At 38.0% G+C, this 16,115-nt stretch overlaps 1 protein-coding gene across 1 annotated transcript; it reads left to right on the top strand.

Moving 5' to 3' along the window:
* Positions 1–1,285: 1,285 nt before the first annotated feature.
* Positions 1,286–13,576, top strand: LOC149015498 (Zn-dependent exopeptidases superfamily protein). The gene is made up of 11 exons (XM_089155562.1): positions 1,286–1,570; positions 1,917–1,974; positions 2,068–2,178; positions 2,481–2,618; positions 3,986–4,055; positions 4,148–4,203; positions 4,479–4,604; positions 8,106–8,245; positions 12,442–12,514; positions 12,597–12,671; positions 12,765–13,576. Exons 1-11 carry the CDS (start codon positions 1,431–1,433, stop codon positions 13,074–13,076), a joined length of 1,299 nt encoding a protein of 432 aa, XP_089011688.1. The 5' UTR covers positions 1,286–1,430; the 3' UTR covers positions 13,077–13,576.
* The last annotated feature ends 2,539 nt before the right edge of the window (positions 13,577–16,115 follow it).

The raw sequence follows: 16,115 nt of genomic DNA, 5'->3' as shown, positions 1-16,115 counted from the left end.
ATGAGCATACCTTTCTATGGTTCTATTGGAGATGAAGCGCAGCGGAATATCTTCTTTATGTCTCCCACTAGGAACAAACTTGAGGTGGAAGTTGATTCTATGATCAACTTGATGTTGGATCTTCTCCTCTAGACTCCTCCCTATTCACTGGCTTGATGGTATATCTTTTCTGACTAAGCAGATGTGATTGTGATTATGATTAGGGTTTAGAGGAGGGACCTAGCATCCTTTATATAGGCAAATCCGTTAGATCGTCCATCAAGATCTAACGGTTCCTATTAGCCCACACTAGCCAGCCATATAAGAGTTCTAGTAACTGTATATTACCCATATCAGACCAATAAGAAACCAAATCAAAGTGTAACACAATCAATGAAGCCCACCTTATGTGGAATATTAAATTAATATTCTAACAACAAAAACTCCACAAAAATTTTTTTTTTTTTAAAAAAAATAATAATTTTGCATTTGTCTCCTCTGAAATATCTAAAGAAGACCGACTAAAGACATATTGTTAATGATCAAATGGTTTTCATTTCTTTAGTGGTTTTGATGACCAAGATATGTTTATGTGTTGTTTTTATTTGGACCCTTTAAGTTTCATCGTTAGTGGTCCTTTTTGAATACCATAGGACAAGTATATGAAAAATGTCATTTTTTTTAATTAAAGACTATGTGAGTCAAACTTCATGAGTTGAAATGAAAATTACCATTATTTAGGTGGGAGAAGCATTTTTTTTTTCTAGATCTCTTTAAAATAATTCTTTTATATAATTTAAATATATCGCAATAAGAATCAAACCTGACCCTCCTCAGTAAGAGGCATTTGTCATTGCCAACGAACTAACTTTTTGATGCTTCTTAGGAATAAGGAAGAATAAGAAATATATATATATATATATATATATAACAATGGATTGGTTAAAACCTTTCTTGAATGATCCAAAATTTTGACAAGGTGGCATGTTAGTTAGATCTTAGAAATTCATTTTTCGTATTCATTTTTTTTTTTTTCTTTTCTTTTCCTTTTTTCGTGGTAGTTAGATCTTAGAAATTAGAATTCAACATTTTAAATGATTAATGTCTGTCGAGTTCAGGACTTTCGAATTTCGATACAAGAAATAATGTAAAGAAGCTTCGTTTCTTTCTCATCTACAGCTCTCTTTTCACCGTTAATAAAAATATTATATAATTTGATGCAAATGGTTTACCAGTGAATCCTGATCGTTCGAATGATTTACAAAATGGTTCAAAGCAACGATTCCAAATTATCACAACCGTAGAACGTGGAGGGGTTGAATAGCCCTTTTATTCTCTGATGTCCGAAGTCTACTTTCGATAATTTTCTCTCTTTCTTTTGATCTTCTTAGTTCTCTACAAAAAGATTTGAATGAACAAATGAGACAGAAGGAAGGGGAGCTTCTCTGCAGATGGGCTGTCTCGCGTCTCCCTCCTCTTTCTCCACTTTGCTTTTGTTCTTGGGTCTTCTGCAATTTTTCTCACTCGTTAATGGCAGAAATTCTTCTGATTCACCTATCACTGCTATCAGACACGATCTTTATCATTCGAGGTACGCTTGTCAATACCCATTTATCTATTTTCAAATTAGTTACTGGTTTTTCTGTTCTGCGTACATTTTAGACTAGTTTTATGTGTTTTTCTTTGTTGGAGGTATGTAGAGCCGAAACCTGTTTCTTCATTTTAGTGCCCTTTAATTGATTAATAGATTGAATTGCATTTCCTTTATTAACTATTGAGTTGGCTTCATCTTTGAGGTAGACGAGATGTGAAGCCGGTTCTTGTTTCTTTTTTAAATCTTTCATTTTTAACGGGATCCTGGAATGTTGTAGTGGAGAAATTATGCTGGCTTTTATATAAGGTTTCACTTTTTTGTTTGTTCTTATGTAATTTGGCAGTGAAGCTTTGATTAAAGAAATTAAGGCATTAGTGGGTCGTCATCCAAAGAGACTTAGCGTAAGTCATTAATTTAAATTTGTTGTTCTGATCTCAGCTCAGTAATGTAGGCATTACTTTTTGATAGTAAAAATTCGGTGCTAATTTTAACAGATGGAGACAATTGGAACTGCAAACAATGGCTACCATGCAGAGGTCTTGGTAGTTACTTCTGGAGAATTTAGCAAAGAGATCAATGAAAGTTCAAAGTTTCGGATTCTTCTTGTAAGTTTTTCTAGAGCCCACTTCTCCTGGATTACTATTTAAGCAGATCAACGAGGATCTTTACTGCAACATTACTAGGGGTTTTGGCCTTAGTGCTTTCCTATAATACCACAAAAAAAGGAAGGAGGGGGGGGGGGGTAGTGAAAGAATGTCGTTAAATTATTGGCTTGTCTTTTTAGAACTCCGGAAATACTTTTTAGTTCTTGGAAAGAAATAACTTTTTATACTTATTCTAGGTTTGGTTATATGTCTGAGATTGGTAAATGGCTGGTTTTTTTGACAGAGGATTCCTTGTCTTCCAGAGTTTTGGGCAGCATGGAAGGGAGCTTATTACCTCTGAAGTTGCATTCAGGTTACTGTCCATCTTAAGCGGAGAAAAATCCATTCCCAAGATAGATCCAATTTCTTTAAATCGAATACTTGAGAAGCTTGTGATAAAGGTAAATTGAAAAGAATCCTTCAAAATTTGGATGAGTTTCTTTTGGATTTCTATTCTCAGTGAGTTTTGCTTGCAATTACTCATCTTCTTGCATAACAACCACCAGTTGTAGTAGCTCCCCCAGTCCCTTTTATGTTTTGGGGGGGAAAAGAGAGAGAGAGGGGGGGGGGGGGGGGGGAGGTGAGGGGATTGAGTTGGAGTTCGATTTTCTGCTGCATAAGAAGCCCAATAAATTTCAAATTTTCAAATATTGGTGAGCTGGCTTGGACCCTGGATGTCAGGTTGGCCCTTTCATGCCTGTGATTCCTTAATTCCTGATTGGAGCATCTCACATGTTTCCATCTCTGTGTACTTATTTCGGTTTTATTTTTATTAGTCACGTCCCTGGAAGGGTGATTGGGTTTGCCTCATATATATCATAGATTGAAGAAAATAAATAAATCACTTTATAAAGTTACTGTGATCATAACTTGTTTAGGAATTGTGAACTTAGGCATCAAAGTCCTCTTTTCTGTTAACTGCATTTGATATTGTTTGACCAACTTATTCAGTTGTTGGAGTATTTTCTGTATATCATAGTTGCACAGTTGCACACGTTGGTGTGGATGTAAGGATGTGCTTCTGCAATTGCAAAGTCTGACATACTGAGATGTAAGTTAGATGGTAATATTGAAACTCATGGTGCTGAATTTGGTACTGTGAAAGCAGTAGAGAGGATAATCAGTGCCTAGATTTGTTTCAATGCTTCATAGGTGTATGATTTACACTGGAAGATTATAAGGCTAGCCTATTTGATATTTTTTTAAGGAACCAACCTTAAGAATGCGCTAGGTAATGGCTTGTACTTATTATTTGATGCATATGGAAGAGTAGATATAGTTTGCTCACAAGTCTATCTTCTTATGACAAACCTGGGGCCCCAAGAACAAATAGGAACTTATCTTTTTTGCACCGATTCTCCTGTAAATGTAACTTTGCCACCTAACCTTTTTGACCTGACTCTTCCGTAACAGCAAGTTTTTGTTAACTTTCAATTTCCTACTCTCGGTTCTAATGAATGATGTCTATTACAATTCTTATTCAACTATCTAAGTTATCTAGCTTGAGTCTATTTCTGAAGCTTGTTCGACTCTCATTCCTCAGTTTTTGACAGTTCCAAAAGTAATTTGGTTGCGTAAACCTTTAAACATCTGGGTGTAGCTGAACCATATCTGAAATAGATGCATTCACGTTGTTTCTTCTCAATGTAGATCATAAAAGTTGAACAAATTCTTGACATTGTCTATAGATTTTATCATTATCTTTCTAAAGATTATGCTTTAGGGAACTTAGGTACCCCAGGAATCCTCATATCTTTCAAAATTTCAGGTGGTCCCAATGGAAAATTTGAATGGCCGCAAACTTGTTGAGGAAGGCAAACTTTGTGAGAGGAGAAATGGTTTGACTGTTCATTTGATTGTTTTATATGCATAGAATATTTTTGATTGGGTGTCAAGATATTTGAGTGCTTAATGTTTTGTTGTCTTGCAGGAAGGGGGGTTGACCTCAATCGAAATTGGAGTGTAGATTGGGGGAAGAAAGAGAAGGTTGGTTTGGCACCATCATTATCTTTGCCTCCAGTTGTTTGCTTTCCACTTGGGTTGGTCTTCACTTGCATAACAGGGTCTGATAGAGCAATTGACTTGGTTACAGTGATTTATCATTTGCCACTTGCTCTAGAACTGATTATTTTCCCTCTTTTGCTTGCTGGTCGTCATTTGGAATATTTTTTTTCCCTGTTCATTTTAATACAATGGAGGAATTATTGAGGGCAGTTTTTTTTCTTTCTTCCCCATCTTCATCTTCTGAATATTTTATGTAGGACTATGATCCCTATGAAGAAAATCCAGGAGTGGCTCCCTTCAGCGAGCCTGAGACTCAGATAATGCGGAAAATCTCTAAGTCATTTAATCCACATATATGGATTAATGTGCACTCTGGAATGGAAGTGAGTAATGTTTTGCTAATCTTATTCCCCGTTTTGACTGATATTATTACATATTTCTTGCTGAGTTTCTTTGATCGAACTTTTGTGACACATTGAGTTACCGAGATAAAATGATCGAGTTTTGTATGTAAATTCACCATATTCCCTTGAGAATCACTGTAGATATGAAGTGAAGTTCTGACAGACATTGTCCGACCCCCCCCCCTCCTTTTCTTTCCTTTTATTGATTTTTTGTTTTGGTTATAACTTTCTGCATATGTTTAACTTCTGTAACCATCACTGGCAATTCACAATTAGAATTTTTTTTCTCTCTCTTTTTTTTTTTTTTTTTTTTTTTTTTTTTTCCATAATCATAACAACCTATTGAGAGTTTTCCAAACACAAGATGACTCAAAACAAGAAAGGGAGCAGAAAATTTCTAATGAAGTTTCAATGGAAGGGGATTTATCCACTATGCCCTGATTCAAGTAACGTGTATGATGTTCACACTTTCTTCCAACATTCTTGGATCAGTCTTAATGAAGTACAGAGATCCTTCTTTGGGTATTATCTAATCGTTGCATTTGCATTTCACTAAAACTCAAAGATAAAATTTATAGAACAGAACAGCTGTAAGACTAGCACTGGTGTTTGAACTTGAATGTGGTAGAGTGATAAAATCAACATAAACAAAACTAGTGTGACTAAGATGTGATGTAGTTTCAATTGAATGAGGGCTAGTTTGTCCAAGATCTTTAAGAAAACCAACTTATAAGGTTTGGTTTTAGGGGCAAAAAGGTTAAGTTAGAGTTTTGTGTGTAAAAATCATAAGCTCTCAAGTAATATTTAAGGCAACATGGGTGCTTAGCCCATCCCATGGGAGACATGGAATAAATTCTTTGAGATGGGAAACTGGGGTTTATAGGTGTTAGAATGGATTGGAACTTGGAGAAAATGTAGGTAGTAATCTTGGGATATGATTCCCCAAGTTTGGTTGCGTTTGGATGGCTAACTTAGAAGATATCAAGGTTCTTGTCTTGAGGGTTTCAAGAAGTACGGAAATTTAAAAAAAAAAAAAAAAATGGTTGCACAGAATGGCTTTTTGAAGGCTGTCTTTTTAACCAAAGGATTTGGCTTGACTTCAGCAAGAACCTCAATGGGATTACTCAACTCTTGGGCCTTCTCTAGCCAAAGTTGGCATAAACCAATAGTTGCAGCAGCAACACACACATAAAAGCACTCAAGGCTTGAAGGGAAAATTATCTTTTAATTAATTGTAATCTATTCTAATAATTGGGGGTTTATTTATAGCCTTACATTAGAACTCATGGTGAAATTATGACTTAGAAACTGACTTAAATTAGGAAGATAGAAACTAACTTACCTAAAGCTGAAGTAAGACATAAGGAAAAGACTATTCTGCCCTTAGAACTTAAGTTGGGCAGAATTTATGTAATTAGACCAATTAAACTATGGAACGTAACAATGGACAGCCAAATCTAGATCCTTGCATCAGATTCGGAAAGCCGTCTGCAAGGAATGTCTCCTCCAACCTCTCCCTTGCCTCATAAGCCTCTTGTAGATAACCCAAGGAATAGGCACGTTGTTGTTACCTGGGACTTAGATATTTCACTCTTGTAACCCCAGGCTGGCATAGCTTGAGCACCCCTCCCCCCTCTCTAGAGCTAGAAGCTAAACTTTGTCCCCATAAGATAAGCCCATGATCACATAAATTTGTTAAACAAACACCCAAAACCTATATTTATCAACCCTAGGTTGATTTCAAAGCAAAATAGGCCAATTCATTGTGGGATTTGCATCAAGATGAGGATGTTGAGATAGATGTGTTACTAGAAAAGATAAAATAGTGAACACAACAAATAAGAGAAAGTTGTTTGAGGTAGTATGGGCGTCATGGCATCATGCGCATTGATGACCATTGAGTGCACTTGTAAAAGAGGAATGATATGATTCAGATTGCAAGTGGCAAATACCAAGTAGCAGGCTTTAAGTGTTCTGAGATAAGTAGTGGGAAAAGACTTGCTTGTATTAATTGTGCAATCTGGTTAACCTAAAGTTAGGTTTAGATGCACACCATATGTATGGACCACAGGACACAACCTTAGAACCAAGTTGATGAGATTTTTAATGATTCAAGATGGACAAATCTAATGGCATTGAAAATGGGTTAACCCTACAGCGGAGAGGAGTAATCCTGCAAAGTTTGATCCAGTGGATGCATCTGGAGATATGGAAGTGATCCAAAAATAGATATTTCCAAAAAACAGTAGTAATGATTGAGAAGAAATGGCAGTTAGGCTCAAAATGTTGAAACCAATCAAAATAGAAGCATTCTGGTTTGATCTGAGATGGCAAAACATGACAGAAATTAGGCACTAGCTGAAACTGGAACTGACTTTGTAAGTTGCCAAATAATGACCAGATCACCAGAGCTTTATCCTAACTGGAAAAAATAATGGAAATCAGATAACAAGTGAAAACAAGTGGGAACATGTTAAAAATGGAGGAGTAAGGATCACGAAATTTCTAGTGCAAATGGAGTTAGAAAAATAATGTGACCAAAGACCCTGTTTGGGTTTGTGAAGTTGGCGGTAGCTTTAGTCCTTGGCGTATTCATGATAGAGGAGAATCTCCATTGTGATATGTTATTTAGTTTCCTAAGTTCTAATCTTGTTCTGACTTTTGTTGCTTAGGTGTCAGTTTTTAATTGATTTGTTTGTTTTCCTTGTTAGATTGTAACTCCACAATATTAAGCCACAAAGGGGTGTCACCTTATAATATTGACCCATTTCAATAAAAAATAAAAAATACTACGCCCGTGGTCATATAACCTATTAGACACTCAAAACTAAACCTCTTTGTCATTCTTGGAACTGTTCAGTGTCCTGGTTTACCGTTGGCTGCCTTGTTCTTTCAAACTGGATCATTTAAGGGTGACAAACAAGCATTACTTTACATACCATTGATGGGTGAAACAGTTCTATGTGTCCGATCACATTTAATTGGTATAAGGCTTAGTTGACTTATGTTGAGTTGAGTTCATTAGGAAGTTCATTCTCAATTTGGTATCCTATTAGCACTTGGATATGGGTTCAGCTAGTATTGGGAGTCCTCAATAATCTACTAAAAGATTTCGATGACTAGAAACTTATAAAATGGATGGAATATTTTGGATTTCAACAGATGGAGAAAAGAATAGCATTGAGGACAGAAGAGTGAGCAGAGTGAACAAGAATACGATGAGGATTGATTGTTCATTTCTAGCTTTATGATCACATGTGGGGAATGAAATTAACAATTATATGGAAATAAAAATGGAATTCAGGGATGCAAACATATGTTGTCCCCTTAGTTTATTGTGGACTCAGAATATAACTGTGTTGCTTAGAGATTTTATATTTATAGCTTTTCTATTTGTATCTTGTTATTATTGCTCTTCCTTTTCCTTTTCCTTTTGGTTCTCAAATAATTACATTCTTATGTCAAAGTTACTTTGTCCAGGCTCTGTTCATGCCATATGACCATAAAAACACGACTCCAGATGAATCGAGTTCGAATATAATGAGAATGATGCTCAAAGAATTAAATCATCATCACTGCCACGACCTTTGCATAATTGGGTCAGGAGGCGGATCTGTTGGGTAAGTATCAGTTATAATGAGAATGTAGATAGTAGATGACATTCTGATTTTTTTAAGTTGTTATAATAACTGATAATTTGATTTTCATTTCCTCGACTTCCCATCAAAGTATAAATGACCTGAATGGATCCAGTGCTCTGACCTTTTACTGGGAAATTTAAGTTGTTTTAGCATCCTGAAATCTTTTGTGGACCAATGATTGCTTCTTTTCAGGTACAAGTTATAAAGCATACCGAAAGGAGTCTCTGTTCTTGCATAAAGGAAAATTAATAAATAAAATTTAAGATCACTGGAAGACCTTGTTCTTATTTATTAATTTTTACTAGTATTTGGTTTTTTTTCCGTCCTTAAATTCAACCGTTTTCCAGAATATCCCTGATGAAACCCTGAATCTAGGGTTAGGGGTAGTAAGGTAATCTCCCTAGATTCCTAGGGCTGCCCAGGATTTCCAGCAATTAGGAAGGCTGAACTAGGTGGTTTAGGGTATGTTAAGGCTTTAGGGAACCTTGCTGCAACCGGGAATTAAGCCTGAGGTCGCTGTAATTTGAAATCTCATTTTTGAATTTCAAAGTGAACTTAATCTAGGGTTAGTGTAGGTCTTGGCTAGGGTTAGGGAAGGGGAAATTGGCTACCGTCTGCAATTTCAAAACTGAAACAGATGCTCCTTTCAGAACTTTAGACCTGCAGAATTTCCTAATGGATCTGCGGATCTGTTGCTATCGTTGGGCTGAGGGGAGGGGAAGAGGGAGCCATAGGGGTGAGAGAATGCTGCTGTGTTGGTGCAGCAACAATAGGGAGGGGAAAACCTAGGTGCGCAGGTCAGGGAAGGGGCTGGGGTATGGGTGCGATGGCTTAGGCAGATGGGGAAAGGAGTGGGAAGCGTCTATACTTGTAAACTGAGGGAAATTGTTGGACTGCGGCTGGAATGCTTTGAAGAAGATGAAGTAAACAGAGAATTGCAGGAATAGTGCCACAAAAACAGCCACAAGTCTCCCAAGGGATCCCATGACTTCTCACGAGTCAATTTCTCAAATCAATTTTATTCATCAATCAACAGTGACTTTACACCCAACAACTAGGTTATTTGTAGCCTTCAAATCCCAATTTAACTTCGCTAAGGACTCCCTACTAATAGGATCGAACAAATACTTACCATATTAGGACTCAACTAGAAATAAGAGACTAACTTTCAAATAGGAACAATTTCTAAAAGATAAGTTCCCTTGTGGATAGGAATTATCTTATCCACAACTCACTCAACACAGCTTAAAAGGGCTATAACTCTCAAACTACTGACTCAAACGAAAACCAAAAGTAGATCCATGACCCTTGGATTGAGGGGATTTTGTCAAGACCCATATTGAGCCCTTAAAGGGGGCTGAAAATGACCAAAATACCCCTGGGGTCATTCGTCCAGTTTAGGAAGCTTCTTTGGGTCTTGAAACATTCATCTCCTGGTGAATGTGCTCTTCGTGTGCTTTAGGGTCAACCCTTTAGAGGGCTTGCATGTGGACTCGTCCTCTCATCTTGTAGTGGGCAAGAAGTAGTAGGTGTGTTGCTACTTGCACCTTCCTTGACAGAACCTTGGTGAAATTGGACCGGTGGCAATGTAATCTTCAATCCTAGGGACCTAAGTGTTAGAAGCCCTAGGAGGAAGGATGGAATTGATAGCCATGCCCTTGGGGTCTTCTTGTGTCACCACTTTTATCATGACTATAGCTGGTTGCCCTTAGATATAATATCTTCTCCCAAAAAGAAATTGAGACCCAAAGTAGGTCCAATCTTGCATAGGAGTGGTGTTGATATGGGCCTTATATCCATCACCCTGGTGGAGTGGGTACCTCAACTCCTCCTTTGGTTATTAGGACCTTGGCATTATGGGCTAGGTCCTCCTTTGTCTTGGCTTGGTTTGTGTCAGTCTCTTTTTCAAAAGCTGGTGGCTTGTTCAAGGCTTCTTCTTCATCATTGCTGGTTGCTTCTAGAAGTGGGCAAAAGATGACTTCTTCAAGAGCTAGTTTAGGGGAGTAGGGGTATCTCCCCTTCTTTGAGGGCACTCACTGGCTAAGTAATCCTTGTTGATGTAGGATCCCCTGTTGTACACTGTCCTAGGAGGTGGTGATAATTTTGAAGGAGAATTAGTGGGCGGTGGATCCTTCCTATGGACAGTCTTTCGGTGGATGTGTACCTCGTGGTCAAAATTGTGAGTGTAGGACCTGTTATGGCTGATATGGTTAACCTTGTCACGTGCTCTTCTGTACCAGACCTCATGATCTCTTTCATCAAATTCAGTGAACTTTCATGAGTCTCATTGTTGGTGTCACATGACTGGGTGTTCCTATGGGAAGAATAATTGGCCCAACACCTCTGACATCTCTTCCCAAGTGTCTGGTTCAGTCTGTATACCACAGCTGCTCCTTTTTGTAGCTTCACTGTTCATGAGCGTCTCCCACCAAGTATCTCTATGCAAACCTTATCTTATCATTCTTTGAATAATAATGTTTCTCAAAATACTTGTCTAGATCATGCAATTATTCATAGAACACCTGGAGGTCTTTAACACCATCATATGTTTCTAATTCATATGTCTCTGAAGTTCTCTATGGCTGTCGTATCCCCCTGTAGATATGGTGGTGAGACTGGTAGTGATCTAGTCGGTTCATCCATGCTTACTGCTTCATCTATGCTGAGTAAGGACTCCTAGAAGTGCTGGAACCAGCAGCTCTGATACCACTGATGAAACCCCAAATATAGGGTTAAGGGTAGTAAGGTAATTTCCTTGTTTCCTAGCACCGCCCAGGATTTCCAGCAATTAGGAAGTCTGAACAAGGTGGTTTAGGTATGTTAAGGCTTTTGGGAACCTTGCTGCAACAGGGAATTATGCCTGAGGTTGCTGTAATTTGAAATCTCAGATTTAAATTTCAAAGTGAACTTAATCTAAGGTTAGGGAAGGTCTTGGCTAGGGTTAGGGAAGGGGAAATTGGCTACCGTCTGCAGTTTCAAAACTGAAACAGATGCTCCTTTCAGAACTTCAGACCTGCAGAATTTCCTAAGGGATCTGTTGCTATCGTTGGGCTTAGGGGAGGGGAAGATGGATCCGTAGAGGCTGAGGGAATGCTGCTGTGTAGGTGCAGCAACAATAGCAAGGGGAAAATCTAGGTGCACAGATCAGGGAAGGGGCTGGGGTATGAGTGCAATGGCTTAGGGGAGATGGGGAAAGGGGTGGGAAGCTTCTATACTTGTAAACTGAGGGATCATTGGACTGCTGCTGGAATGCTTTGAAGAAGATGAACTAAACTGAGAATTGCAGGAATAGTGCCACAAACCCAGCCACAGGTCTCCCAAAGGATCCCACGACTTCTCGCAAGTCAATTTCTCAAATCAATTTTATTCATCAATCAACACTAACTATTACACCCAATGACATAGCCTTCAAATCCCAAATTAACTTCACTAAGGACTCCAAATTAGGACTCAACTACTAATTTCAGAATAAAATTAACTCTAAGAGATAAAAGATTAACTTCCAAATAGAAACAAACTCTAAATAACAAGTTCTCCTTTGGATAAGGAATCTTATCATATCCACAATTAACTAACTCAACACAACTTAAAAATGACTTAAAACTACTGACTCAAACAAAAAACAAAAAGTAGATCCATGACCATTGGATCAAGGGGATTTTATCAAGACTCATATTGAGCCCTAAAAGGGGGCTGGAGAATAACTAAAATATCCCTGGGGTAATTCGTCTGACTTTAGGAAGCAGTCCAACCCAAGTTACATCAATTGCCCCCCCCCCCCAAGGAGCACTGTTTTCCTTGAGCACTGCATCCATTGTTCTTCTCATTTGGTTTTCATATCAAATAAATGTTGGAAGCATAGAGTTCTGCATTCCTTTATGCCTTTGTGTCAATCAGTTGTTCAAATAGCAATACTAATAATCTCAAAATTGGGGCCCAAGGAGCTTGCAATCTGTTATTTTAATCCAGGTTCTGAATACAATCAAGATTCTATACATTGTACACCCTTGATTGCAGAATCAGTCTTGAACCCTGGAGCTACCTCTTGGGTACCCAGTTCCATTATTTTGGTTTGTTTTCCCATGAATATTTCTTTCTTCATTGATTTTGTTGTACCTTTTTATACCTTTAATATTATCCGTGAACATGTGTTTCTGAGTCCTTCCAAATTTCAGGTATCTAGCTCATGGAACTGCCACAGATTACATGTACGACATAATCAAGGTGCCCATGGCATTCACGTTTGAGGTCAGAATGACAAGCACTTTCTCAGGTGCTGTTTGAGGGATTCATCCTTGGAGAACTTTATGTAAATGTCTCTGTTTTACAGATCTATGGAGATGTAGAGGCCTCAGCAAAAGATTGCTTTAGAATGTTCAACCCAATTGACCTGACAACATTCAATGTATGTGACACTTTTAAAACAGATGCTTCTCCTTATTATTTCCTGACAATCTCATCGTTTTTTTTTCTTCGTTTGTGGCTTTGTGGATTTCAGAGAGTTATCAATGATTGGTGTGCTGCATTCTTGATGATCTTCCAAAAAGGGCCACACTATCTGGGATTACATTCAGGGTCCGTCAATAATTCAGAGGGATGGATATCCATAGATGATTATTTATCTGGGTACCTGATGGAAAGGAGCAGTAGATACGGCAAGAAGAAAGAGGTTCTTGAGCTTGGCATGCAGGAGATAAGGACTTATTTCAGACTGTTTTTACTATCTTCAGTTCTCTTGTTCTTCATGTTCTGTTCTAGGATTTCAAAGACGAAGTATAGCAGACAAGTAGTTTCTGGCTTACCACTCTGATTTTTTTCATCCCTAGAAGCTGATTTATTTAACACTGATGACTTGGATAGTGCAGGGAAGACGTGTGACCGGGGAGGATTTCGTTAAAAAGTTTTCTATTTTTATGGTAGGATATCGTTGAGCTTACGGCTCTGCATGTCAAGTTCATATATTGTAGCTTATACACCAGATATTAGGATAAACAGTTGTTTACCCATAATGCAAAATATTCTGATTTTGTGTTCATGAAGTTCAGAACAGGAAATTGATGTCTATACTTTGCCAATAACCCTTTTTCATTGCTGTACACCTTATACAAGCTTTATTTTGGTCATCGTTTTCATTAATCGTTGCAAAATCTGGGAGATAGTACTTCCCAAGACATTCATTGTCTTTAACATTTTCACTGCCTAACGGACCAATCCAGCAGAGGAAAGCGAGAAAGAACAAGTGGATAATCGATCACAATGGCTTATCCGATCCAAAAACAGGCTTCTCCATCATGGTGGATGTTGTCTGGGAAACAAGGCAAATTATCAATGGAGTGGAAAGAAATTACGGATCGTAGGATTAATAAGAACCGTTGGTTTTTAAAAAAATAAAATAATAAGAACCGTTGGATTTTACTAGTACAAGCATCAGTAGTTTACAACACATTAGGAGAAAAATCTACTTTAAAGTTTTATTGGTAGAATTCAAATATGAGTTTCATCTTATTATATGGTGAAGAAGTGTGAAAGAAATACAAATTTCTATCAATCAAAGTAGATGATCCAGATTTTGAACTGTTGATCTCATACCATGAAACATTAGTCTTTTATAAAATGAACCAACCCCTTGAGGTTGACATGTGTTAATTTTTTTTTTTTTTTTTTTTTTTGGTAAAGAGTAATTTCATTGAAAGGGGCAAGATGGACCAACAACATCCTGGCAACACAGGTCCAGGAGCCATGTAGTGGAATTTGGCCAAATCACCTTACTTGCCAAGGATGAGGCCTTCCTGGCTAGAGCATCAGCCACACAATTGGCAGCTCTAGAAATGGGCTAAAGAACAAAGGAATCAGACCTACAAATAAAATTTCTGATATCGGTTAACAAAGGAGAAGCAAGGAAAGGGTCATCCGGGGCATGCCCATAAGCAAGATCCACGAGCTCTTTGCAGTCCACTTCGAGAATGATGTTGGAGAAGCCCCCATAGACCAACTCTTCCAAACCCATTCTCAAGGCCCAAGCCTCACCTTCAAGTACCGACCCACACTCCACTCGATCAGAACAAGCCCAGATGATTTGGCCCAAATGATCCCGCAAGATGGCACCTGCACCTCCTTGCCCAGAATCCTCAAACCAAGAGAAGTCTGTATTTAATTTCAACCACCCTTCTTGTGGTAGAGACCAAGCTTTTTCTCTGGTATCCTCTTTAAACTCCAAATTTCCATCACTGCAACTCCAGAATTCAGAATGTCCTTTCTCAGCTCTAGAGCCCCGGGAGAGACCAAGCTTTTTCTCTGGTATCCTCTTTAAACTCCAAATTTCCATCACTGCAACTCCAGAATTCAGAATGTCCTTTCTCAGCTCTAGACATGTGTCAACTTAGATATGTGAATTGGAGTTTGTTGACAAGAATTAGCTCAAATTGCTTGGAAAATCACTAGAATGGAAGATGATAGGTATTGCTGTTGAGGAATTCGAAACTTTTATGGTGTTTATGTGAGAGAGAGTGAAATGGTTCTAGTGTAATCTCTTTCGAAACTTTTATGGTGTTTATGTGAGAGAGGGTGAAATGGTTCTAATGTAATTTCTTTTAAATAGTGTTATCAAGTAAATCTTTTTAAGTTCTTAGTAAGGTGCGACATCCGGGCAAATTTGCCGAAAATTTTGGTAAAACTTTCCCAAAGGGTGCGTTTGTTTGCAAAGGTGGGGTGGGAAAAAACTGTGGGTCCCACGGTGGGGGAGGGGAGGAGGGTTGTGGAAAGTGATCGGGTGGGTCCCTTTTACTTTTCCCACTTTCCCCAATCCCCCATGGGGGTTTGCTGGGGGGGGCGTTCCTGATTCGGACCTTGTTTCCCCTCCCCCCCGCTCCAAAAAAGTTTCTTTTTCAAGAATTGTCTTGCACTCTGACCCAGATTTCGAGTCTGACACAAGACCACATACATGATATCGGTTAGCATACCATCAAATATCACATGGTTTAGGTTAGCATACCTCAAATGGCAGGGAAGTATGTTCTTTGTGTCAATACACATGGGTTTGTCTTTTCATTTTAAGTAATAAATAATCAAATAACTGTTTCGAACAATCAGAAAATGCCATTCTTCCTCGCGTCTCCTATTTGGCATCTTCATCCATGAGTGAAATTCGAGCCAAATTTGTCAAATTTAGTATTCGAACCAGTTGAAATTCATCAAATTTTGACAAAATGTTTTACCATGGTTCTTACACAAAAAAAAAAAAAAAAAAAAAATAGTAAATCTTTTGAAGTACCATAAACGATAAAAACAAGTAGTAAAAAAGAAATTTTCTTCTTTTTAGATAATAAATATCATCTTTAACCGAACTATTGTAAAAGGGGTTTTAGTCTTATGCGACCATCCAGCGGCAGCTCCTGATGGCCGCCACATGTCACTAGAAAAAGAAAAAACCGTTAGATTTAATTTGAAGTTTTAAAATGGTTTTCCCATTAAACCGGATATCAAACAATTCGATTCAGATGAATGATCCGAATTGTAAACCAAGCCGATTATTCATTTAAAAAAAAAAAAAAAACTCTAAATCCCTGCATCGTCTTCTTTCCCAACGAAACCAAAATTTGCAGAATTCAAGATTGCCATTTCAGTCAATCATCAAAACCCATCATCTCTAATCTCTCCAAATGAAATAGAATCTTAGATAATCCTCACCCCCTCCCTCACGACACAAAACAATAAAAAAGAAAACGAAGAAAAATGAGCGGAAATCATGGAGCTACGTCAACTTCTAACAACCTAAAGATCCCACTACTACCAATCCATGGTTCTTCAGAGAATTCATCGCCGAACTTCCATTGGTCTCTGAAATCGATTT

The sequence above is a fragment of the Hakea prostrata genome, chromosome 5, assembly GCF_041222555.1.
Source record: "Hakea prostrata isolate BN-2017 chromosome 5, UWA_Hpros_2, whole genome shotgun sequence".
NCBI lineage: Eukaryota > Viridiplantae > Streptophyta > Magnoliopsida > Proteales > Proteaceae > Hakea > Hakea prostrata.
This window is presented reverse-complemented; position numbering and strand designations above follow the sequence as displayed.